The following is a 26,405-nucleotide window of genomic DNA, read 5'->3' on the forward strand; positions in this document are numbered from 1 at the left end:
TGATTTGGTACATTCACTATTAACTAAACTCCAAACTTCATTTGAATTTCATCAGTTTTTCCACTAATGCCCCTTTTCTGCCCAGGATACAACCAAGGCATTATACTGTATTAACTTGTCATGCCCCCTTTACCTCTTCTCGCCTTGTGATGGACTTTATTTTTTCTGATAGTTTACATTGTTGTTTCTTTTTAAAAAAATTTTGTTTTATTGAGGTATAGTTGATTTAAAATATGTTAATCATGAGTTCTATTTTTAAATATATTAGATATGAAGTATATGCAATGTCCAGATATATTTTGCCTCTTCACCTCTTACTTTTGACCTAGCAAATGGAAGTAGTGGGAAACTGTTTCCATCATCTTCCACAATCCAACCCAGTCTTCTGGGATAGTCTTCTAGTCATTTCAGGATAAATTACTGCCTTGTATTATAGATTATTCTCCAGCTGTTCCTGACCTCAGATATTTGCTTTTTTAAAATATAGTGGTAAAAATTATCATCTTATCTTTTGTTTCTGGGTAGTTCTAAAAAAGATCTTTGAATCTCTTTAGCTCTTCCTAGAACTCAGGTTCCACTGACAATGACCTGACTCTCTGATGCTGGATCTACACACCCATGCAAGTCTCCAGACTTTCCTAGGTTTTCTTTGAATGTTCCCTCACCCCACCCCAAACTTCTTTCAAAATTGTCCCTGCCTCTTGGCCTACTCGGTAATCTCCTCAGAGTAATTCTGGCAGTTCTGTGTAGCTAGCCTGGTATTCTAGTCCACTTCAGAGGTCTCTACCCTATACTGGAATTGCTCATGTATGCTTGTGAGCTCCTACAGGGGAGGGATCAGATCTTGGCCTTTGTCTGCTCTATGATGCCAGAGTATAGCTGAGCCACTAAAGCGTCCCAAGGTGAGTCATAGTCCACCTTGTTCATAACACGTGCCACATGCAACTGCCTGTGTAATGAATTCACTTGCTGTCTTTGCACCATCCAAGTACTTGGCAAGTAAACTAAAAGCACAAAAAGGAAAACTTTCTGGACTTCCGGAGTAGTCCTGCATTCAGCCTTGGGGAAATCTGACCCTGCACTCTATCCATTCCACATGTGGGAAGAGGCCTACTGCACATGTTGGCTTTGCCTTCTCCAGTCCTGGAAAGCTGGGTATCTTCTCTGACCTGACCCTGCTCATGAGGCCAAGAGGAAAGAAGGATTTACCCAGCAGAGTGCATGGGAGAGCTGTGGGTAAAGAGAAACTGAAAGCCTTTGCAGGGCCTTTTCTTGACTTTACCCATCTTGACTTGTAGGGTTAGGAAAAGGTGTTTGTGGAGGATAAAAACCAAGTGGATGACCATTAGAAGGCCCTATAGGAATGATGTTGAGGAAGGGGACATTGGTTAAAGACCTGAGGTAGCCACATAAATGTAGACGTAGAACAAGAAAAGGGAGTTCAAATGCAGGCTGGAGGCCCACAGGTATAGAGCGGGCCCTTATGGCCGTCTATTCTCATAAAACGGAAATCTATTTGGCTCCTTAGCAGTCACCCTTGTACCAAAAGTTTCAAGAGAGCTTCAGAGAAGTTTTGTCCCCTGAGAGTTCCTGGGTATCTAGCACCAAGGTACTCTCTGGCCACAAGGGGGAGCTAGCTCTCTATTACAGGGATCATACCTCATAGGCACCGAAGAGCTGGCAGGGGTCTGGGATGGGTCAGGGTGCCTCTGATTTGTCAAAACAGGTGATACTTAAGGTCTAAAATGTACTGGGGTTTCTAGTGTGTGTTGGGTCCACCATCGAAAGGTGTTCAGCACTGCCAGAGTTCCCTACAATTCCTTTGCAAACACTGGCTAGGAGATGCAATGCTCACTTCATGCTAAAATGTGTGGATGTAGCATTCATTCTAGTGATGAGGATCCTGTCGTGCCTAACTGGGATTGCTATTTTCTGGATGTCCTCTGTTGGGGTACAATTTCCTCTCTCTTTCCTTGGAATTATCTAAGTTCCTACTGCTCCTGCCTTGTGTGATCCTGTGTAGGAGTGAAATACATGTGTGTGTGTGTGAGTGTGTGTGTGCGTGTGTGTGCGTGTGTGTGTGCACATTTGTACCTACATGTTGGAGATGGGGGGATGTAAAGAAGCTGGGATAAGATCTGAGTCAGTGGCCACTGAAAATGGAATTGGGAGGTAGGTGGAGAAGTACAGAAACAAGCCTGTTGTTGGGACCAACACATGCCATTCTTCCTGTTCCCCTCTGATCTATTGACTTTGATCTATTAACTCTGATCAACTGAGAGGGGGAAGTTAACTTTTCAGAAGAAGGCATTCAGTTTTACTTCCGAAATCGGAATATGTCAGGGGAAGTGGAGACCACCGGCTGCAGAGCAAGCTCTCCCCAAAGGAGAGAAACCTCTCCTCCCACCACACTTGCTGCTGGCCCAGCAAGTCTCCAGGGGGTGGACTGGGCTGGGCTGGCTCCCTCCACGCGACCACAAACACCAGTTCACGGCAGGGCAGGTTTTAGAGTCTCCAGGGGCGTCTGCCTTACGCTTCCAACTTGGCCGAGAGAGGGCGCTCCTGACAGCCCCACAGACAGAGCTGCAGCCAGGTATGCCTGGGCCTGGGGGATGGAGCACTGGAGCACTGGAAGAGGAGGCTCAGCAAGGCTATGGGGATCATCTGTAGGGAAGAGGCAGAGAGAACTGAAGCCTGGGAAGACGAGGTCATCTGAGGAAGAACCCCGGAGGAGCTCACGTATTCAATGTGGGAGTCAGAACTACCAGGTTGGATGAAAAAAAGGGAGTTTCCCAAAGACTAGAAATTAGAATGAGGTGGGTCAAGAGCAGAGAAAAGCCTTCATCCTGACGCAGAAAACTCCTATTAATCCAGGCCTGGTTCATGACCCAGTTCAAAGACCCCTTCTCCCTCTCTTTCCTTAATCCCCTCCAGAAGACCCCTTTTCTGCACTCCTGTAGTACCTGTTTCACACTTCTGTGATACTTGTCACAACCCACATTGCCTCCATGAACAGGGAACTCCTGGCAGAGTGTCACTGAGCTTTGTAAATTCAGTGCCAAGTCAAGTTCCTGACACACCGTAAGCACTCAGAAAAGTGAAAGTGAAGTCACTAAGTCGTGTCCGGCTCTTTGCAACCCCATGGACTATAGCCTGCCAGGTTCCTCTGTCCATGGGATTCTCCAGGCAAGAATACTGGAGTGGGTTGCCACTGGTGTTTCCTAAATGACTGGCAGTTGGTAAGTTACCTGTTCCTTCTCGTGTGCAACCTGGACATGGAAGATGGGAGCTTCCTGCATATCATCCAACAGTGGCTGAGGGAAGTGGATCACCTGAAGGAGGTTCTCGAACCATCATGCTTGGGCTGTCTTAAGAACTGCTGTGGAAGAAGCAGTAAGGTCAATGTTGGGCTAGAAGGCCAGGGGAGCTGAGAATGGGGTCAAGGAAGGAAAAACAATCAGGAGATGGGGAGGCTGGGATCTCGAAGACCAGTCATAGAGAATTCATCCCGGTAAGCAATCCCAAACTCAAATCCCCAGATATAAAGGAAAACTGGGCTAAAAGCATTGGTGGTGGGCCTTGATCGGCTGGGTTAAACTGGAGAATTAATAGCAAATTGATCACATTTTTGGCCACATCCCACCAACCCAGGAGGCTGGTCATCTTAAACTGAACTCATTCCCTCTGGTTTCCTCCCAAACCACATCCATCTTTTAGGCTGCTGTAAGACTGTTCATCTGCAAACTTTGCTTCTATTTTTTTTCACCACCCTTCTCCTCTCTATGTAGTTCAGCTCTGTTCAATAGAAGTAAAATGTGAGTCACATATGTAATTTAAAACTTTCTAGTACTGCATTAAAAAAGGAACAGGTGAAATAAATTTTGGTCATTTTATTTCATCTAATATATCCAAAATATTATTTCAACATGTAAACAGTATTAAACATTAACTCTGAGTGAGATATTTTATAATATTTTTGTACCATGTCTTTGAAATCCAGTTTTCATTTTACAATCACAGCACATTTCAGTTCAGGCGCTGAATTTCAATGCAAAAGTGAAATAAAGTCCTACCAAAAGAATAAAGTTGTATTTAATGAAAAAAAATTACACTACTTCGCTTTTTAAACAAAATGTAGAGTTTAGTTCAAGGGCTCCAGTAGTCACATATGACCAGCGGCTGTCATCTTGGGCAGCACAGATCTAGCTACATTTGGCAAGTCTAAATTCCTGTCTGGTTTTTAATCTTCCACAATTTATCGCCTTCCTGCTCCTGCATCACCCCTCACCACTCTGTAAAAATGACTCCAGATCTTTTTCCCCCACATGTCATGCCTAATCCCTGTTCTGGGCCTCGGCTAATGTTCCTTCTCACAAGAATGCCCTGCCTTTCACCTCTCCCGAGCCATAACCTGTAGGCCTAGCTCAAACATAGCTTCTTCTGTGAAACCTGCTTTGCTATAGTGCCTAGATTCTACTTTTTCTGACATTCTATTGGACTTCAGTAAGGATCATGCAATTTGACACTTAATTGTTCTCTGTTTCAAGTGTTGGCTTTGTCTCTCCTCCATTAGCTGGGCCATACTGGGGTGGCAAGGATTGGATCATATATACTCTGGCCCCCCTGACCTGCCCCAACTTTGGAAACAAGAAAAGCATGAAGGAATTTTTTTTCCCAGTTGACTGGTTGGTTTTACTCATTTAAAAAAGTTGTTTTGGGGCCCTGGTGGTTGCTCACTAAATGACTGTTGATTGATTCCTTTCATGTAGAGTTACCAGATTTAGAAAATTAAAATGTTGGATATCCAGCTAAGTGGAATTTCAGATGGATAATTTAAAAAAAAATAAATATATATATATATATATAGTGTAAGTATGTCTCAAATATTGCATGGAATATACTTACACTAAAAATTATTCTTTATTTATCTGAAATTCAAATTTAACCAGTGTCCTGTACTTTTCTTTGCTATATCTAGCAACCCTATTTTCAGGACCATCTGTTGTGCTATCTGCTCAGCATCCGTTTCTCCTCCTCCTGGCATCAGCACCTTGATTTTCCTCTGGGGAATTATTGTTCTCCCGTTCTCATAGCCGCATGTGACGTATGTTTGATTGACGCTCACTTCCTGCCCCTTCCTCCATTAGAACACATGACTCAGGCCTAGGCAGAGGGCTGTTTTCCCCTAAAGAACAGTGACTGGCTAAGGGATAGGCATGTGAACCAAGACAAGTCAATGAGAACCCTCCCTCAGGTATTTGCAGGAATCACAGAGACAGATAAACTCTCCTTCCACCAGGGTTGCTGGATTGATAGGATGTTAGGCTGGCACTGGTGGTGGCCAGTTTGCCACCTAGTGGAGAACACCTGCCTGAGAATAAGAGTGACCCAGAGGAAAGCAGAGCTAAGGGCTGAAAGTTCTAGAGCACATCATTTTGCGTATCTGGATCTAGCTACCTTGGGACTCTTGCCTAATAGTTATAATTTCACAAACACGCATCCACGTGTGCACACAGACCGATAGAGAGGAGGACGGATTTGATAGGAGGAGGAGGAGAGGCACAGAAGAAAAGTCAGGCCTCACATCTACACATCTCCATTCCTTGAAACATGCTTCTTATGGCGGCCTAGGCATTGGGGCCAGGCCCCACCCAACCTCACCCCATCACACCCTACCTGCAGCATGGCCAAGGCTCACCAGAGGAGCTTGGAGTTATGAATGAGGAGGTCCAACATGTGGTTTTGGAGGATCTGCCCAAGAAGCACATGGGCCCCTATACTCATTCTATTCAGCACCCACTTGGTGCTTAGCTCATGCTGGAACTTCTAAATAGGGCAGATATATGAGGATATTGAAAATGAGGGATCAGTAAAGCAGGAGAATAAACAGGGTCTTATTATAAGACAGGAATCCAGGGATCAAAAGTGCAGACAAAATTTGCTTTGGTAATGGCTGATACATGGTTACTGATCAATACCATGGTTACTGTGATGTTTATTGACAAATTAATTCAATTCTTAAAACAATCCTATGAAATATATTTTTTTCTATACCCATTTCTACATATACAGAAACTAGAAGTCAGAAGTAAAATAACTTAATAGTGAAACATAGAATCAGGACCTAAATACAGGTCTTCTGATTTAGTGATGAGCCACAATCATTTCCTGGATATGAAATCACAATGAAAATTGAAAAGTTGTACAAATATATGGGACTGTATTAATTATCACCTGTTCCTGGCCCTCATATCTTGCATTTGTAACATCTTTGAGGGTACCAGGAGTCCAGTAAAGGAACTGAGGGGATTAAGCACTTGGTTCTAACCAGGCTGAGGAAACAGGCTACTACTACTACTACCTCCTTGTTCTGCAGCCCTATAAATAGCTGGTCACACAAACCCCTGGCAAGGCCTATACTGAAAATACTCAAGTGATCAACAAACCCTCTTGAGTTTAAGAACAGAAATCTGACCAATCAGAACAAAGCTGGCCAGTATGCAGTACTGATGCTATCGGCTACATGTCAGACTATGCAGCTGGGGAGATATCAATCAAATCTGAGTTATATCACTAACCATTTGGAATACGAAATGGAAACCCACTCCAGTATTCTTGCCTGGGAAATTCTGTGGACAGAGGAGCATGGTGGGCTACAGTCCATGAGGTCGCAGAGTCCAACAGAACTGAGCACACACAAACATAAAAATATTTTAAGTTTTATATATTTGAACCTATACAGGTTCATTTTAAAGTTCATGTGGAAGGCTTCCTTGTGGGTCCAGTGGTTAAGAATCTGCCTTGCAATGCAAAGGACGCTAGTTCAATCCTTGGTCCAGGAAGATCCCACATACTTCGGATCAGCTAAGTCCATGTGCCACAACTACTAAGCCTGTGCTCTAGAGCCCATGCTCTGCAACAAGAGAAACCTCCAAAATGAGAAGCCTGTGCACTGCAACAAAGAGTAGCCCCAGCTTGCCGCAACTAGGGAAAGCCTGCATATAGCAACAACGACCCACCATAGCCAAAGATAATAAAAATAAATAAGTCTTATAAAAAAATAAGTTCATGTGGAAAAAGGGCAGTAGTTATACAGAAGAGTATTGAAGGAAGGACTAGCTCTTGCTGCTGCTGCTGCTGCTGCTAAGTCACTTCAGTCGTGTCTGACTCTGTGCAACCCCATAGATGGCAGCCCACCAGGCTCCCCTGTCCCTGGGATTCTCCAGGCAAGAACTGGAGTGGGTTGCCATTTCCTTCTCCAGTGCATGAAAATGAAAAGTGAAAGTGAAGTCGCTCAGTCGTCTCCAACTCTTATCAACCCCATGGACTGTAGCCCACCAGGTTCCTCCATCCATGGCCCTTATCAGACATTAAATATACCATAAAGTATCTATATTTAAACAGTATGATATTAGCACATCAATAGACAGACACAAATTTCCAGAAATAAACCATTGCACCTGGGAACTGAGTGTTTGATACAGGTAGCATCTCAAATCACTTAGGAAAAGATTAACTTTAAAAATCTATACTGGAACAATTGGATAGTCATTCAGAAAAATATAAAATTGAGTCCATGCCTCACCCTATACACAAGAATAAGCTCCTAATGATAGTTTGGGATTACCATTGAGGCATGTCTATATACAAAGCAGATAAGCAACAGGGACCTACTGCATAGCACAGGGAACTACATTCAATATCTTATAATGACCTATAATGGAAAAGAATCTGAAAAGGAATTATATATACTATATAATTTAATCACTTTGTTGTACACCCAAAACTAATAGAACATTGAAAACGGACTTCCATTTTTAAAAATGGTTTTAATAAAAGACAGCAAGAGAAAGACCATTTTTACCAGAAGAAAACACGTACTAAAAGAAAACACAGATGGGGTTCCTTTCCAGTTAGGGGTGGGGGCAGGGTGAGGGGCGCTTTCTGTTCCTCAAGATACAGACTCAGTAAAAGATAGACTGATAAGTTTTACCCCAGAAATATTAAAGCAAAGACTTTCATATTGTTAAAACTCGTAGAAAATATAATATATAGAGCCCATTGAACAACATGGGTTTGAACGGCAAGGGTCCACTTATACGCGGATTGTTTCAATGGTAAATACACAGTATTACAATGTTCCTATGCCAGGAATGTGGATAAGGAGAAATCATGGATACACAGAGTCAACTATAAGTTATACCATTTTCCACTGTACAGAGGGTCAGTGCCCCTAACCACTGCCTTGTACAATTGTTACCTGTTTATCAGAAGTAAAGGACTAATATCTCTAATTTATAAAGAATTCACAATCAAGGGATCATCAAGACCACCATATGATTAGACAATGAGTGTATTTCATGTATTTTACAGGGCTTCCCAAGTGGCACTAGTGGTAAAGAACCTGCCTGCCAATGCAAGAGACAAAAGAGACTCCCTGGGTGGGGAAATCCCCTGGAGGAGGGCGTGGCAACCCACTCCAGGATTCTTGCCTGGAGAATCCCATGGACAGAGGAGCCTGGCGGGCTACAGTCCATAGGGGAGCAGAGAGTCAGACAGGACTAAAGCGACCTAGCAGCAGCAGCATGTATATACATAAACACACAGTTCAAATGCCCTGCAGAAGAGACTACCCAAATAACTTTGCACTTGTAGAGCACACCTGAACGTGAAAAGCAATGAGGAGGAGTTCTATAGGAACTTCCCTGGGAGTCCAATAGTTAGGACTCCATGCTTTTCATTGCTAATCTCTGGTCTGAGAACTAACATCCCACAAGCCGTACAGCATGGCCAAAATAGTTAAAAAATAAATTTATAAATAAACCACTTTCTTTTTAAAAATAAAAATAGAGATGCTTTTCAAAAAAGAGTTCTATAAACCAAAGTGCAGTTATTTTCAGTATGCCTCACAAAAGCACAAAAGAGTATATATAGTAAGCTGCTTCCTGTATAAGAAAGAAATGCAAAACATACACGCACACGCACGCTTTTTTGGTAAAAAAAAAGACACAGGAGGAGAAGTCAGTCACAAATGAAATTGTTACTTGCAGGAATGAGTGGGAATGGGAGGAAAGGAATAGAGAAGAAGACAACTTTTTAAGTTCTGACTTTTAAATCATGTTATATTTCCCTTGTGGCTCAGCTGGTAAAGAATCTACATGCAGGGCAGGAGACCTGGGTTCAATCCCTGGGTTGGGAAGATCCCCTGGAAAAGGGAAAGGCTACCCACTCCAGTATTCTGGCTTGGAGAATTCCACGGACTGTATAATCCATGTGGTTGCAAAGAGTCAGACACAACTGAGTGAGTGACTTTTACTTTCACATTTTACATGTTCAAAAGACGAAATTAGATCAAACACTGAAAAAAAATCTGAAATTGAAAAGAAATAAAAACAAATGAAACTAACCGTATCTCATTAATAACCACAAAGAAAATAAAAATAATACAAGTGACTTTTGAACACTTTATCTTGAGTGGGATGTGACCAAAGGACAAAAAGAACTGCAAAAATCTTGACTACTTCTTGGTAAGTTTGTTGATGGCAGTGGTACAAGGGTAGCAGTTCCAAAACTGGTATTCACTGCAGGACTGAACAGATGCATAAATATACTGATGATGTTGGAGCAGAGTACATGTATATATATGTGTGTCTTTGAAAACATATGTCTTTATATATTTCCTTTTCTTTCTACTGAAAGGGCTTGGAGGCAAAACAAGCCAGGAGCAGTTAGCATACCAAGTACCTAGCTCTCTAAATATCAATTTCTATTAACAATCAGGGTTCCTTGGAAAATAATTGATTCCACGCCTGGAACCAGGGGAAGTATAAGGTGAACTTGGGCCAACATTTTTGTGCCCCTACATTTTGTGCTCCTACATGTGGAGAGGGGCTTTCCTGGTGGCTCACTGATAAAGAATCTGCCTGCTAATGCAGGAGATGTGGGCTTGATCCCTGGGTTGGGAATATCCCCTGGAGAAGGAAATGGCAACCCACTCCAGTATTCTTGCTTGGCAAATCCTATGGACAGAGGAGCCTGGAGGGCTACAGTCCATAAGATCACAAAGAGTCGGACATGACTGAGTGACTAACAACAACATGTAGACAGGGAGAAACCATGGATACAGAGAGTCAACCGTAAATTATACTATTCTCCCCTGGGTACATAAACACACACACACACACAAATGTAAATAATGAAGAAGAGATTTATAAACTAGAGAGAGTGTCAGTATATCTTGTTAAGCAAAAATGCAAGGCATAAGAGAGTATGTATGTTGCATAAGAGAACAGGGAAAATTTTTTTGCAGAAAGCAGCACAGTAGAGTGTTTAAATGCTAATGTGGATAGATATGTCACAAGAACACAAGGGCCAGCTTGAATCAGCTCGCATTTTGAGCATTAAAATGAGTAATAACAGGAATAGATTAAAACACACTGAGCAACAAAAATTCATGAGTTCATATCAGTACTAAACAAATGTAGATAAGATGGGGAGAGAAGAGAGATTTTCTTCACAGAAGAACGCCAACTAATAAATGTAGACAGAAGGGTAGAAATAGAAAATCACCATTTGAAAACTGTCATAGTAATAATTGATTCAACCAAGAATCATCAGTGGATGCTAAAATCATGGGTGAAAGATGCTGAGGAATAAGATGAAAAGAAGCCTAACAGATATCACCTTGACCAAATGATCAAGCATAGCACCACCAAACAAAGGGACAAACTGATATCAGGAACCTCCCCATGTGATACAGTGATAAAGGAGCAGCCACATCTATGCAAGATTCCTGCCCCCAAATTTAAGGTGAATATAATGAAAACCCAATCAGGCAAATCCAAAGTGAGGCACATACTGGGAAACAATTGGTCTAGACTTCTAAAACATCACTGTTTTGATGAAAAACATAAAAAACGACTGAGGGACTTAGCCAGATTAAAGGAAACTAAAGAAACATAATGAAATGCAATGCAACGCATTGTTCTTGATCAGATCCTGGATCCGGAAGATAAAAACAATACAAGAATAATTGGGGGAATCTGAATATAGTCTGTATAAGATAATCATGTTGTATTAATTGTCATTTTCTCGAGCAATAATTATGTGGCAATTATGGAGACAAATGCCCTTTGTTCTTAGGGAACACAGTAATTTGTGTCAAGTATCATATCTCCAATTACATTTCAAATGATTCAGGGGAAAAAAGAGATGAAGCAGATGTGGCAAAATGTTAATGACTGGTAATCTAGCGAAAAGCATATGGGTGTTCATTGTACTATTCTTGCAATTTTTCTGCAGATTTGAAAGTTTTCAAAATAAAAGTGTGGGCAGATTTTACATCAAAAATATTTCTACAACTAAAGATTTATAAGCTTTAAAAGAAGCCTCCTTATTTTAAACAATGTCAGTACAGTTAAAAGATAAAAAACCAGAATCAACCAAAAGACAAAAACCACACAAACACATACAAAAAAACTGATAGATCTGACTATGTAAAAAAGTGTAAATAAAGTGTCTCTACATCAGAAACATAGAAATTAAAGATAATAAACCAGGGGAAAATATAGACCAGGAAAAAAGGGCTACCATCCTTGCTATATATACTCCCTCTTATAAATTAGTAAGAAAAAAATACCCTAAAAAAGAATGGGTGAATATGCCCAAAAGATACGAAGAAGCAATAGAAAAAGATAAAAATATTCAGGAAGCAATAAAAATTGCTTCTAATGCAGGCGGGCATGGGTTCAATCCTGGGTCTGGGAACTAACATCCCACATGCTGCAGAGTGCAGTAAAAAAAAATATATACACACACACACACACACACACACACTCAAAGGCCAACAAATATCTTTAAGCAGCCAATCTCTATAGTAATGGAATATAAATTCACACTGCCTTTTGTTTTTCCCTTTGCTGATTAACAAAGATTAAAAAGAACAATACTACCCAATATTTTAAGGGTGTGGGGGGAACAACAAATTTTACCCTCTGTTTATAAACCTTTTTGGAGGTACCAAGATGCATCAAAAAGCCTTAAAATTTTAGACATACTTTAACCCAGTGATTCCACTTTTGGAGGTTTATACTAATAAGAGTGTCAAATGTGTGTATAAGGATATTCTATACAGCATTTTAATAAAAGCCATAATGTTGAAACTATAGCATCTGATGACTGGGGTTAGAGTAAAAAATGATGGTCTATCCATTCCAAGGAATATTATACTGACGTTAAAAACGATGAAGCAGAGAGCTTCCCTGGCGGTTCAGTGGTAAGGAATCCACCTGCAAATGCAGGAAACATGGGTTTGATCCCTGGTCAGAAGAGTCCATGTGCCTCAGAGCAACTAAGCCCCTGGGCCGTAACTACTGAGCCTGTGCTCTAGAGCCCAGAGATGAAACTGCCAAGCCCATGTGCCACAGCGACCGAAGCCCGAGTGCCCTAGAGCTGGTGCTCTGCAATAAGAGCAGCCGCCTCAATGAGAAGCCTGCACACAGCAAAGAAGACCCAGCTCAGCCATAAATAACTAAATAAGTAAATAAATAAAACTTTAAATGATGAGGCGGGGACTTCCCTGGTGGTGCAGTGGATGAGAATCCGCCTGCCACGGCAGGGGACACAGGTTCAACCCCTGGTCCAGGAAGATTCAACATGCCGTGGATGCAACTGGGCCCATGGGCCACAACTATTGAGCCTGTGCTCTATAATCTGTGTTCCGCAAAAGGAGAGGCCACCACAGTGAGAAGCTCATGCACCACAACAAACAGTGGCCCCCACTCGCCACAACTAGAGAAAACTCATGTAAAGGAACCAAGACCCAGCACAGCCACAAATAAGTAAATAAATAAAATTATGAGGTAAATAACATTAGTACAGAAAGGTGTTTATAATTTTAAATAGAGAAGCAAGTTAAAAACAGCATGCCAAGTATACTACTTTTTATATAAATATTTTACATATGCACTAAAAAATAGATATTCTCTAAAATTTGTCTGAGAGGTTTTCTTGGAAGAAGATGAATTATGGATGGTTTCTTTCCTCTTTGATTTCTGTATTTCTGAAAGTTTTGACAATAAAAAAATATATAGCTATCATAGTTACAATTTTCTTTAAAAATGCAGTTCTTTAAAATATCACAGATTATCATTCCCTACTATATCCCCTACCCCTGGGATAGTACCTGGTATGTGACAGGTATTCTAAAACTATTTGCTGAATGAATGAATAAAAGAATCTCACACAACTCATGAACATGGTTGAAATTTATACCATATGGTGAAATAAACCACGGATTTAGAGTCACAAAACCTGGGTTCAAACTGGGTTCAAATCCTGACTCCTGGACTTCCCTGATGGTGCCAGTGGATAAAAATCCACCCGCCAATGTAGGGGACATGGGTTCGATCCCGGGTCCAGGAAGATTCCACACGCTGTGGAACTTCTAAGTCCTCGCGTCACAACTACTGAGCCTGCACTCTAGAGCTCACACGCTGCGACTACTGAGGCCTACAAGCCCAGGTTCTGCGCTACACAGCAAGAGAAGCAACAGCAAGGATAAAGCTGTACATTGCAGCGAAGAGTAGGCCCCACTCGCCGCAACTAGAGAAAGCCCACCTGCAGCAATGAAGACCCAGTGCAGCAAAAAATAACAATAATTAATTTTTAAAAAGCTTGATGTCTGTCTTAGTTGTGTAGTCATGATTACAATCCCTTAATGTCTTCATTTCAACTTTCTCATTTGGGAAATGGGGACATTGAACACACAATCCTTAGGAGGTTGTTAAGAGAATTGAGATAACATACATGAAATATTTTGTAAAGTGCAAAGGCCTCTGTGTATGAGGTATTATGACTATGCAATGGAACCTATAAGTGTGAAGAAGTAAATAACATAAAAGGAAGGGGTCTAGACAAGGTGGGGGTAATTGGAAAAGACTTCTGAGAGATGTGAGAGCTCAAAAGCAATAGTGAATGTGGAAAGCATGCCAAGAGAAATAGGGATATGATGAATGAACACCATTCAGAAGGAAAGACAAAGATACACTTTGAAAGGAGTGTGGATTCCATGCTCAGGGGGAGAGGGACTTCCTTTGAGTTCTGAGGGCAGGTAAGGAGCACGCCAGCTGTTGTCTGGTCAAGTTGGGAAGCTTCCTGGAGGGAGTGGTTTGAATAATGGATGAGACCACATCTCTCCAGCACCACCCTTCAGGGGCCTGGTTCTGCCCCCTGGAGGATAAGGGATGTTGTGTGTGAAAACTGAGGACCAGAGATATGTAAAACTGCTTTTTCTTTTGGGCCACAAAGCAGAGCTGAAGTGGCATCCAGACATCCTGGTGCTCACTCCAAACCCGAAACTGCAAAGTGCACCCAAAGTGATTATTATTGCTACTGTTACTACCAGTGCTTGTACTGATCATAATTTCCTTAGTGAGCAGGGACTCTATCAGTCTACTGTTATCTGCAGTGAACTCATAGGACAACTTGCAAAAAAAAAATGTGCCTCAAAGGCTTCTGCATAGTGTAGATGACTGTAGCATTGATAATTAACCTGTGAAAAAGGACAGAAGAGTATCTGTCAGCTGATTGGTGGCCCATCCTGTATTTTTGCATTTTTCTCAAGAGAACTGAATGCCCATTGACTTGAAAACTCTGCTTAGTGACCTGGTAACACAAGAACTTGCCCAGCTGGCTTTGTGGAAGTCAAACAACCCTTTCTACCCTCCAGCCCTGGTTTTTCCTTGTTGTTGTTGTTTTTGGCCATTCCACACAGCATAAGTAAGTGTTAATGGCTCAGTCATGTCTGACTCTTTGTAGCTCACCAGGCTCTCCTGTCCATGGGATTCTCCAGGCAAGCATACTGGAGTAGATTTCCATGTTGATTCCCCAGAGGATCTGCCTAACGCAGAGGTCAAACCCACATATCTTACATCTCCTGTACTGGGAGGCAGGTTCTTTACCACTAGCACCACCTACATGGCATGTGGGATCTTAATTCCTCAGCCAGGGATTGACCCTGTGCTCTGCAGTAGAAGAGCAGAGTCTTAGCCACTGGACCACCAAGGAAGTCCCAGCTCTGGGTTTTCTAATTCCTGGGATCCCTCCTTTTCTGTGCCCCTCACTGTAGACGTGACCTCCTCATCCCTCATGCCTGGATGAAGTTCCCTTCATATTTGATGAAAGGCAGTGGCCGTGTGATGCTGCTGATGGAGGGGAAGGGCTTCTTCAGAGGGATCTGGAGAGAGATGGGGGAGCAGGAACAGCATCTCCAGGGAGACCTGGCTGTCACCGTTCCCCGGGGTCCCCTCCTCAAGGCTGGCCCCTCACCGGCAGGGACTGCCCCACAGGGCTGTGTGCTAAGGCCTGGATGTTGGGTGTTGGAGGTCTTCTCCTTCCCCTGCTCCACCAGTGTCTGCACCTCCATGAGGCCGTCTAAGGAGAGGGAAAGGCCATCAGAGTGGAAGGGCTGGCTCTCTGGCAGCTCTTCCTCCTGCCCTGGGGCCCAGTCAGGATATATACTGCTGCCCCCACCTCTGAGCAGGCACCCTAAGACCTGGAAATGATAGTCCCTCTGAGTCACTCTGCTGCCTCCAGCCCCTCACCCTACCATTCCCATCTTCCCTCTCACCATCCAGGGTGAAAACGAAGAGCACAGTGTCAGTTTCTGTGAGGGACGGCAGGATGGAAGTCAGGATGTCTTCCTGGGAGAAGGAGAAGTGGGGACTCTGGGGCAGAAAAAGAGGAGAGCATCCTCCCATGAAAAACTCTGGCACACAGACTTGGAGACCAAAGTGGCCCTTAGAGGACATTGAGTCCAGAGTTTTTATCTACAGATGCACAATAAAAAACCAAGACTCAAAGAAATAAAAAGTGTTTTGCCCAAGATGACACAGCTGATGGAAGAGCTCTGGACTAGAGCCAGGTTGAGGGGGTGAATTCAGAGCTTCCCACACTGTCTCCATGCTGCCCCAAAGCCTCATGACCTTTAACCCATTTCCCCTGCTCTAGAAAGGAATCCCATAGTATTCCCCTATCTGTTTCCACTTTCCTCTTTTCTCCCACCCCCTGCACACTAGTTATCTTCCCAACTTCCCCACATCCCATCATCTTTCCACCTGGTTGATAAGCTCAGCCTCCTAGGTAAACAGGCCACTGCAATCAGCAATGAGAAAGCCACGGACATCTCGGAAATCTAGGAAATCAGGGAGAGAGGAGTGAGAGGCTTCATAGGAGAGGAAGGTTCCAGGCTTGGGAAGGTGTCAGTGGGACTGGGAGGAAAGTGGCAAGTGGGCTGCAGGGTGTGGAGTAACACACATGGGAGGCCATAGCTAAGCAAGGGATCAAGGACTGAGTGAAGGTTCAAAAGAAGGAGCATTTGACTGAATGCCTATCTAGATAGATCTGGGTGAACACTGAATAAGGCGCCCTGCCATGGGCTGGAGTAGGAAAGAATTTGGATAGCAGAGCGATTGGTTTGGATCAGGAAGAATCAGGAGGAAAGTCTGGACAGGAGTCCCATTGGCACCAAAGGTATGCATGCACTCTACTCCATCCATGATGCCAATGATGCCCAGGGTCTGCCAGCCAACCAGGTACACTTGGCCTTTCTCACCCGGCTGAGGATGGGTCAGAGGTCAGGACGTGAGAGGAGAGATCACAGTGAAAAAAGTCCAGAGATCAGAGAAAATTACAAATGGAAGAGCATAGGAATAAATGAACCAAAAGCCTATCCTGACCCTCTAACACACAGGCCCCCATCCCCAACACTTCCCATATTAACATATCCCACAGAGTCTCCCCTGCTTTCAGAACATTCTCTGCCCAGGCCACTTCCTCCCTCCAAATATATATCTACATACCTGGTGCTGGCCTGTTTCATCAGGGTGGCAATCTTGGGGCTTTGACCATAGGTCACCTGAGAAGCCCACTCAAATGTCTGCAGGATTTCCAAAAGGCATCTGGGAGAAAGGTGACTATCTCCCAGGGCAGGCCCAGTGCACCCTTCAGAAAACCTAGGTCCCTGCCACCCAATTGAAGGGAAGGCACAATTCCCTTGAAACTAAGTTCTGCTGGTCCCTGGTGGACGTGCAGGAAGAAGGGCCAGACTGCATTCAAGAAGGGCAGGAAGGGCTTTGGTGGGAAGAAGACTAAAGAGTAGAGAGTGGGAGAGAGCATCCGGAGCGCTGAGAGGAGGATGGGATCAGAGAGCTGACGAGGAGGTAAGTGAACCATGTGGAAGCCAGGCAAGAGACCCTGGGGAGGGAAGCAGGCACACAGCAATACGACCTCTACCCCACATGGCCTGGACCATCCCCAAAGCAAAGACTCTCAGAAGCCATGTTAGCTTTGGATGTCCCAGGTGGGCACAGGGATCAGGTCTGGACATGAGGAACCCAGGGTCCATTGGGAACAAGCCAGATGCCGTGACTGTGCCATGGGACCACCAGTGTCCCCAGCCAGCTCGCTTCTCAGGGAAGGACCAACAGGGCCTCAGTCTTGCTGCTAAGCCCAGTCTCCAGGTCTGGATCGGCCATTCCTCCGCCTGCACTGTCCCCCCAGCTGCCCGACTCTGATCTCTCTCTGGTCCAGATCCTCCCTACCTTGGAGATGCTGCAATGCCCCATCTACAATGGTCCAATGGTCCAGATGCTGCAATGGTCCACAGTCTTGTGGGCTGCTGTCAACAGGGCTTCCAGAAGGATGTTGGCGGCGCTTCGACCTTTCATCCAGGAGTCACTGAGGCCCTCAGGTTGGGGAGTGGTGATGACACCCAGGAGAATCTGGGAGTGGAAAGAGGGTCCTGGCGTTTATTAGTTAGTGACCACTGCACATGCAGCCTGGTTACAGTGGCTCTTGGACATGTGCTCTGGTTAGTGGCCACTGCACAGGTGTTTGTAGGACTAGTGGCCCCCCGTGTGCTGTGAGGAGGAACGCTGGGTTGAGAGTGTAACTGAGAGAAGAGAAGAGAGAGAAAGAGCCCCCCTCTGGTCATTTCTATGGTACATTCAGGACTTTGGAGACAAAGCCAGAATAATGGGTCTTCCATTCCTTGGGGATAAAGGTTTTCAGAGAGGATTTTTCTTTTTCCCAAGAACTTTCTCCCCCCTACATCCTTCCCTTTTTAAATAGCAGTTTACTAATCCAGACACCACAATTCCTGTTCTTTGGACAGACCGATGAAGCAGCCATAACATGTTATGTAACATGACACACCAAACAGATAAAGAGATAACAGCAAAGAGAATGATAAAAAGTAGTGTTTGAGAAAAGGAGATTAAAAGTAAATAATTTCAGAGAGGAGGAGAGATAAGTCCCTGGGAGATGAAAGATACAGAACTTGTGGGTGATATGGAATTCCTGCCTTCCAATCTCACAGAAGGAAAGTCAAGGAAATGTCACAGATGTGCCCATCCCTGGCAGAGAGGATCAGGGATTTGGTTAAGGTACTTTGTATGGTGAAAAGAAGAGAAGATGATGCTAGTGAGATGCAGTCACAATCCAGAGACAAAAGGAACAGGAGCACAGGAGGCTTAGAAAGCCCAAGTCAATTTTGGAGACTTTTAGAAAGGCAGAAGAATGAAACTGCATCCCATTATTTTTAAAATACCATATTTGAAATTTAAACATATAAAAGAGACATAAAGCAGTTCACCAGTCTACTTGATACTTTCTATACCGTAAGATCCCCTGGAGAAGGAATGGCAACTCAGTCCAGTATTTCTGTCTGGAGAATACCCACAGAGGAGCCTGGCAGGCTACAACCATGGGGTTGCCAAGAGTTGGACATGACTGAAGGAACTTAGCAAAACAACACTCACACACACAGATGCAAAAGAATGTCTTTAAATAAAAACTTCCCCTAGACCATATAGGTATTTAACAATTACTGATTTAAGAGACAGGGCCAGAACAGAAATAACACATCTTAAGATGAAAAACAAAATGAGAAAATAGGATGTGATTTACATTTCAGTAGACACACAATGCCAGGAATCCAGACAAGATGTAATGGAAACTAAAATCAGAGGCCCTCAATGGCAAACCATCCTGAGTTGGGGGCAAGGGGTAGAGGCAGTGGCAGATCTCATCTCAATTGCAGGATTGAGCACAAAAGCTTCCTAGTTCTCTTGCAGTTTCTGCATCCACTCCGCTATTTGTCAGAATGTTGAAATCCAGTCTTCAATGGGATCATTTCCAGGGCCCAAAGAGAGACAGAGGGGGGATTGTCTGTAAGAACCTAAAGGAAGGACCTCAGATGGGAGTCAAGATCAAAGACCACATTGGGATTGGGGTCAGTTCAGTTCAGTTGCTCAGTCGTGTCCGACTCTTTGCGATCCCATGAATTGCAGCAGGCCAGGCCTCCCTGTCCATCATCAACTCCCAGAGTTCACTCAAATTCACGTCCATCGAGTCGGTGATGCCATCCAGACATCTCATCCTCTGTCGTCCCCTTTTCCTCCTGCCCCCAATCCCTCCCAGCGTCAGAGTCTTTTCCAACTCTTTGCATGAGGTGGCCAAAGTACTGGAGTTTCAGCTTTAGTATCAGAGATCTACAATTTCCTTGAGAGATGTGCTTTGATGCCCACAGGAGCACTGTGTCCCTGAACCTCAAGGATGAGGGTTAATAAAACATTCAGCAATTGAAGCCCAGAGCAAAACCAACACTCAAGTGTAAAGTTCCAGCTTGAGACCAGAACTTCCTCATGACCTGGTCCTTGCACAGGTCTCATTGCCGTGACCACACTAGCTATACCCTCTGCAGGTACCTGAGGGAATGCCCATCAACCAAATGTCAAAATCACCACCTATTCAGTTTTAGGGTCCGTCAGAAGATTTTTTCCATTCCTGGAAATATATTCTGGAAATCTCTCCAAATAGTGTACCCCTCACTAGCTGAAGTTCCTACTGAGAGAACCAAGTTACAAGGTCCGAAGTATAGCACCTAACAGTTGGGAAGCTCCCTTGAATAATTTAATCAGGAACAAGACAAAGTGTGGATGAGGAGAGCAACAGGTTTGTTATCTGCTTAGGTGCAACCACAGAATCTCAAAGAATGGGGATCTTCTGTGGTTGGCTCTCCAGGCTTTGAAAGGGGATAATTTGGGAATTACTCACCATGGCAAGAACTCAAAAAGTTATTTCTGTCTATGGCTTCCCTAACTTCCTCTTATCACTGCATTCCAGAAAGCTTCCCTCCCTTCTTGAACTATTTTAATATTTTTTTCATCTGCATTACTTCTGGGTCAAACAAGTTTTATATGTTATATACCTACTGGGTAAAGTGTTTTCTATAACTTGTCCTCAAACTACTTCTGAAACTTTCTACAGACCTCCGACAGAGGAGACCTAAGCAGAGAGAGGAGACCTAAGCAGAGAGAGGAGACAGTGTTTACTGTGTGGTTGAAAACTGAGATTCCCAGACTTGGCTGGTCATCAAAATCACCTGGGGAGGTTTGTCATTTTCTGTTTTTTTAAAAAATAATTACCCATTTCTGGATTCCATGCCCACTCTGAGAATCTGCTTCAGAAGTTCTGGAGTGGAGCCCCCAAATCTGTGTTTTTAAAAAGCTTCCCAGACGATTCTGAAGATCAGCCAAGTTTGGGAGCCACTGATTTAAGAAACAACTGGAAGATCTCCACGCCTACATTGTTTGAAATCCTTCATTTCACTTAGTCACAGTGCCTGAAATTAGCATCCACTGCAGCAGAAACATTTTTGGTAAAGGAAGGTCCTCCATTAAAAGAGATCATTTATACCTTCATGTGAATTACACCACAGGCCTGAAATCTGAGAGTTGAAAAAGTCTCCAAAAGAGCTCAGCTGTTCCTCTCCCCAAGACCACCACCAGATACACAAAGCAGCTGTTGAGTAATCAACAAGCCTTTGCTGAAACACCTCCAGTAACAGGAAACCCTCTACTTCTTCAGGAGGCCCACTCCAATGGTTTATTTAGCAGAGTTTCCCCAGCCTGGCTGTACATCAGAATCTCCAAGGATGCTTCCAAAATTCAGATATTTCAGGACCTTACCTCAAGCCTATATCAGACTCTCCTACAAAAATCTTTCTTAAGTTTTTTTAATACTCTCAAGGCAGTGCATCCACAGAATTACAAGTAAGCATTATTGGTTTAATATGCTGACCTTCTTGAGCTCAAAGTGGCCGTTCAGACAGAGAATAAGAGGGAGGTCATTTGGAGGCACAGGGATCTCAGGAAAGGGGAACAGGATGGGGATGTGAGTAGCCAGAGAGGGACCCAAGGGGCTCGTGGAATGAAGGAGAAAGGGCTCTAAAATAAGAAAAACAAGGAAAGGAGAGAGAGTAGGAGGCTAGTCAGCATTTACTACTTCTTTGAAAACAGGCTTGGGGCCCACAGCAGATGAAAGTACTGGTCTTTGTGGGATCATTTTCCTGAGCTCATTCTGTCCTCTGACCTGTGTTTTTCTTGCCTCTTCACTCTGCTTTCAATGTATGCTTTCTTATATTTTATCTATCCTTTGTAAGCTGTCTTCAATCCTTTCTGAAACAAGAGAACAAACCAACCGACCAACCAAAAGCTTTCTAAGCTAGAAACACCCTGTATTTACTTTTTTATTCTGAGATTTGGCGAACAAGGCTATATTTGCCCTGCCCTCTCTTTTGTGATCATCCTGTAAATTTCACAGGTTCCCTCCCAACCTCCCCTGGGGCTCTGGACACGACTTTTCACTACAGAAGGCTCACCTGGCCATGCTCAATGTTGAAACCAACCAGGACTGGCAAAAAAGACATCTGGGTTATCCACGCAGTAATCCATCTGGCCTGCCACAAAGGGAGCCTAGAGAGGGATATGGGCACAATGAGGGGGTTACTCTAGTGCTGCCCGGGGCCCATGTGCATCAGAATACCCCCAAATGTTGTTTAAATGCAATTTCCTGGGCCCAGTTAAAATCTACTGGATCTGAATTTGAAGGGGAGAACACCATGAACCCATATTTTTTTGTATTATTATTTTTGTTTTTGGCTGCGCTGTGTAGCTTGCAAAATCTTAGTTCCCCAACCAAGGACTGCACTGCGGCCCCTAGCAGGGGAAGCACTGAGTCGTAACCACTGGACCACCAGGGAATCCCTTGGACCTACGTCTTTTACATTTTCTTTTCCTTTTAAATTTTACTTATTTATTTTCGGCTGTGCTGGGTCTTTGTTGTTGTGAGGGCTTTTCTCCAGCTGCAGCAAGCAGGGGCTACACTCTAGCTGTGGTGCGCAAGCCCCTTACCATGGTGGCCTCTCCGGTTGGGGAGCACAGGCTCCAGGGGTCGCAGGCCTCAGTAATTGCAGCAAATGAGTTCAGCAGCTGCGGCTCCCGGGCTCCAGAGCACAGGCTCAACAGTTGTGCACAAGCCCAGCCTCTCCGCTGCATATGGGATCCTCTCTGATCAGGGATCAAACCCACGTCTCCTGTATTGGTAGGTGGATTCTTCACCACTGAGCCACCAGGGAAGCCCTGGACTTAACATTTTAAACAAGTTCCCCTGAGGAATCTGGAGAAAAGTTTGAACATACTGAACTGAACGTTCCATGAGGTCAATGTCCTGCTCTCCACATGTACCTCATTTCACATCCAGCCCTTGCTGGGGTCCAGGCTCTGCTGAGTGAATCCTGAGTCAGAGTCAGAGCTGTGGAGCTGAGAGGAAACTCAGGGTCCTCTAGCCCAGTGCTTCTCAAACTACCTGGGAATCTTTTAAAATCCAGATTCAGGCTCGGTAAATCCCAGGTGGGGAGGCCTGATATTCTGCATTTCTAACAAACCCTGGGTAATACTGATGCTGCTGGTGTAAGGACCACACTTTAAGTAGCAAGGGACTAGTCCTAGGTCAGCTTTTTCTGTAAAGAACCAGAAGGCAAATTTTTTAGGCTTTCTGGGCCCTATGACCTCTGTTCCACAACTCAGTCTTTAAAGGGTGAGAGTGGCCACGGACAATAGGTAAACATAAGTGGCTGTTTCAGTAAAACTTTATTTACAAAAACAGGCAGCAATTGGACTGACCTACCAACATAGTTGGCTGACGCCTGGACTTCTCAGTTTTGGTTGTGAAATGGATCGGTACACAGTTATTCTAAGATAGGATAACTTCCCTTTGATCCACATGCATACAACTGGATCCTAATTAATCATAAAATCAAACTTCTTTATGCAAATCCTTTCTGTTTTTGAGCTAAATCTACATAAATCTTGTCAATGTCTCTTCCATGCTATTCCACTCCTATGCCTGCCTTCCTGTAAAATTGATCCACACAACCCATCTTCATACTCACAGAGTCCCACCGAAGTGCCAATGACAATCGCCCTCTTCTTCCCAGCAGCCACCTAGGAGGGGAGGCCACCAAGAGGATTCCAGATACATACCTACTGTGAGGATGTCAGGGCAGGGATTTGGGTGGGGGAGGGGGGAGAGGTGGGGGATGGGCTGTGGCTGGATATTGGGGCTTTGATGTTCCTATGAGAAGGAATGGACAGAGGTCTCTGGCTGAGCGTCAGTGGAAAACACAGACCTTCTTCAGTTCCTCAGTCCTTCCAGGGCACTATCTTCTGTCCCCTCCCTAGAGGCCACCACAGACCTAAAAGGACACAAGGTCAGTGGCACTGGTTGGGAAACAGAAGCCTATGGTTTATTAAGGCTGCTCCTGAGAGGAGGAAACGAAGGGAAAACTATCACTGAGGAGCACCTCCTATTTGTTGGGCACCATGATAAACACTCGGTAGGAGTGAAAAACTTGAAATACCTATGAGGTTAGGCAACATAAAAATGCAAAGTGGAAAGCAAACTGACACAATCTCCGCCTAAAAGCATTCAAATTCAATTTCTAAAAGATGTTATTCAGGTCAAGCACAGTAGTCATAGGCCAACTTGGCTTACCTGTCGCCTCCGGCATTGAGGTAGGTTTCTGTCCTACACCTTTCATCAGGCATTGAGGTAGGTTTCTGTCCTAGACCTTTCATCAGCTGGTTAAAGGAGACCTGCCAAGGGGGAGAGAACATGAAATAGTAAAGACAGGGAAGGAACAATTGTCTTGGATTCGCAGCACCTGGAAAGGAGAGGTTGTATAATGATTCTCTTAGGTTAGTGTTTAGCCAGTACTGCTTGGAATCTCAGACTTAAAGACACTGCTTGGAGATGACTGACTGGGGGTGTGTGGGCCATAGAGGCACTGGCAATGGACTGGTGGGGCTCAGATGGGCTTGGAAGAAATGGGGCTCCATAGCAAGATCTAGCTTTCAGAGAAGAAAGAGAGTCAGAGCTGGAGGGAGTCTGCCTGGGACCTGAGCCATGATGAGCTTTATGGTCCTGAGGGTCACCCCAAGAAGGCAGCGAGAGCAAAACCAGGGACTGAAATACTCATGGACATGAGGAATGCCATCCTGCCAGAGATGCCCCCTCCACTCAGCACCACCAGCCCCCGACCCCACCCCAGGCTCCTGAGAAAAGAAAAATGCCTAGGTTTCCCAGCCCCAGCCCACTGGGGAAAGTATGCTTTCTTCTTTGTCGGTAAGAGAACTATCCTGTTATCTCAAAAGTGAACAGAACAGAGAAGTGCAGTGCAGTAGAAAGAACCTCAGATTTGAGAAACTTCATTCTGACCCAAAACTCTCGCTTATTCAAATGCTTATTCAAATGCTTACTTAATCCAAAAAAGGACTGAAAGCAGCTTTGTCCTAGATAGGTAGGTAGATAGAAGTGCATTATCCAGCAATTATTAGCTGGATGTATTGGGGCACGCTACTATGGGCTTCCCTGGTAGCTCAGTTGGTAAAGAATCTGCCTGCAGTGCAGAAAACCTGGGGTCAATCCCTGGGTCGGGAAGATTCCCCTGGGGAAGGAAATAGCAACCCACTTCAGCATTCTTTCTTGGAAAATCCTATGAACAGAATCCTATGGACAGAGGAGCCTGGTAAACTACAGTTCAAGGGCTTGCAAGAGTTGGACGTGACTTAGAGACTAAACCACCACCACTATGATTATCTTAAGTCTTCGTTTTCCCATCTGAAAAAAAAAATGGAGATAATAACACCAATTTTACAGACTTTTGTGAAGATAATGGATGTGAAAGTGCATGGTCAATCATAAAGTAGTATGCAACAATATTTATTATAATTACTATTGGTTGATAGGATAACAAAAAGGATCCAAGAGGGAGGACTGGAAGAAAGGGGGATTAAAGTCTATAAAAGTGAAACACAGATACCAAGAAAATAGAAATGTAGAGGGAAACACAGATTTAAGCAGGGAGGAGATAGAGAGCTGGTACCCTCAGCACTTTCTGAACTTTTTCAGCCACTTGTTCCATGGTGGTCAAAGTTGACTCATTGTAAAGTCACTGGAGGCAACAAGCAGGCATCAGCAGCCAAGGAAAGGACAGTGGATTGGGGGTGGGGGGTGGAGAGGCTCTCAGGGTTTCAAAAATAAGGAACCATGGCCTGAGAGGGCAGAGGCTGAGGTAGGGCTGGGGTTGGCGTCTTTATTTGCAGTGTCCAGGGGATGGGTCTGGGTCACCTGGTATGTGGGCATGACTTGCCCCTCCTCCCAGAAGAGCTCAGCATCACATTGCCCCAGCAATCGAACAGTTTGCTCAGCATCAGCTTTGTCCAGATCCCGGGTCAATGATTTGACTTCGCCGTGATTGGCAGGGCTGCCTCATACCCAGACAAGGAGAGGGAAGCAGGGCCAAGGGTAAGGGCAGGGAGCCAAAGCTTCATTCACGCCTGCTGGAGGTGGGAGTGGCTGCAGGCACAGCGTTGAGACAAACATATACACATACGCGCGCGCACACATACACACACACACTCAGCATTTAGCCGGCAGTTGGTACTCTGGGCCTATCAAGGGAAGAAAATCAGGGAGGAAGATAGGAAGGAGGGCAGGAACAGCAGAAACTCAGGGGGAAGGGAAGCCTAGAACAGGCAGGATTCTAGGAATCAGCACAGAAGGCCAACATGGAGAAAGTGTCTCACCTCCCACTTGCCAGGCTCTGGGGTCTCAATCATAAGCTGAAACCATTTCGTGCCTGGCATGGTCTGATGCTGTGGACACACTGTTTTGCATGCCTTTTCAGCCACACAACCCCTTGTGTCACAATGACTGTTCTTCCAGCTGGCAGGGCTTTACCTGATGCACAGTCAGTTCAGTCGCTCAGTGGAGTCCAACTCTTTGCGACCCCATGGACTGCAGCACACTAGACTTCCCCGTCCATCACCAACTCCCAGAGCTTGCTCAAACTCAGGTCCATTGAGTCGTTGATGCCATCCGACCATCTCATCAGGCACAGTGATAATGAGGCACAGTAATGATTAACCCTAGTACCCTGGCCTCTCTGAACACCACCCCCTCTGAACACCTCTGCCTGCACCCTTTCCTGATCACTAGTCCCT

General features: G+C 44.4%; 1 protein-coding gene across 1 annotated transcript; it reads right to left on the minus strand.

The window, feature by feature from the left end:
• On the minus strand, nt 2,218-26,048 carry GCKR (glucokinase regulator). Its single transcript, XM_018054722.1, is given in 26 exon segments — nt 2,218-2,623; nt 2,626-2,664; nt 3,249-3,344; nt 5,677-5,826; nt 15,152-15,235; nt 15,328-15,372; nt 15,374-15,432; nt 15,629-15,725; nt 16,116-16,194; nt 16,522-16,616; nt 16,856-16,958; nt 17,601-17,622; nt 17,657-17,754; nt 19,093-19,195; nt 21,724-21,763; nt 21,765-21,815; nt 22,254-22,345; nt 23,294-23,345; nt 23,531-23,547; nt 23,550-23,596; nt 23,896-23,996; nt 24,368-24,440; nt 25,278-25,354; nt 25,531-25,640; nt 25,643-25,685; nt 25,989-26,048. Coding segments are annotated over 26 exon segments (1,968 nt in total). The 3' UTR covers nt 2,218-2,488.

This window comes from Capra hircus, chromosome 11, assembly GCF_001704415.2.
Source record: "Capra hircus breed San Clemente chromosome 11, ASM170441v1, whole genome shotgun sequence".
Classification (NCBI taxonomy): domain Eukaryota; kingdom Metazoa; phylum Chordata; class Mammalia; order Artiodactyla; family Bovidae; genus Capra; species Capra hircus.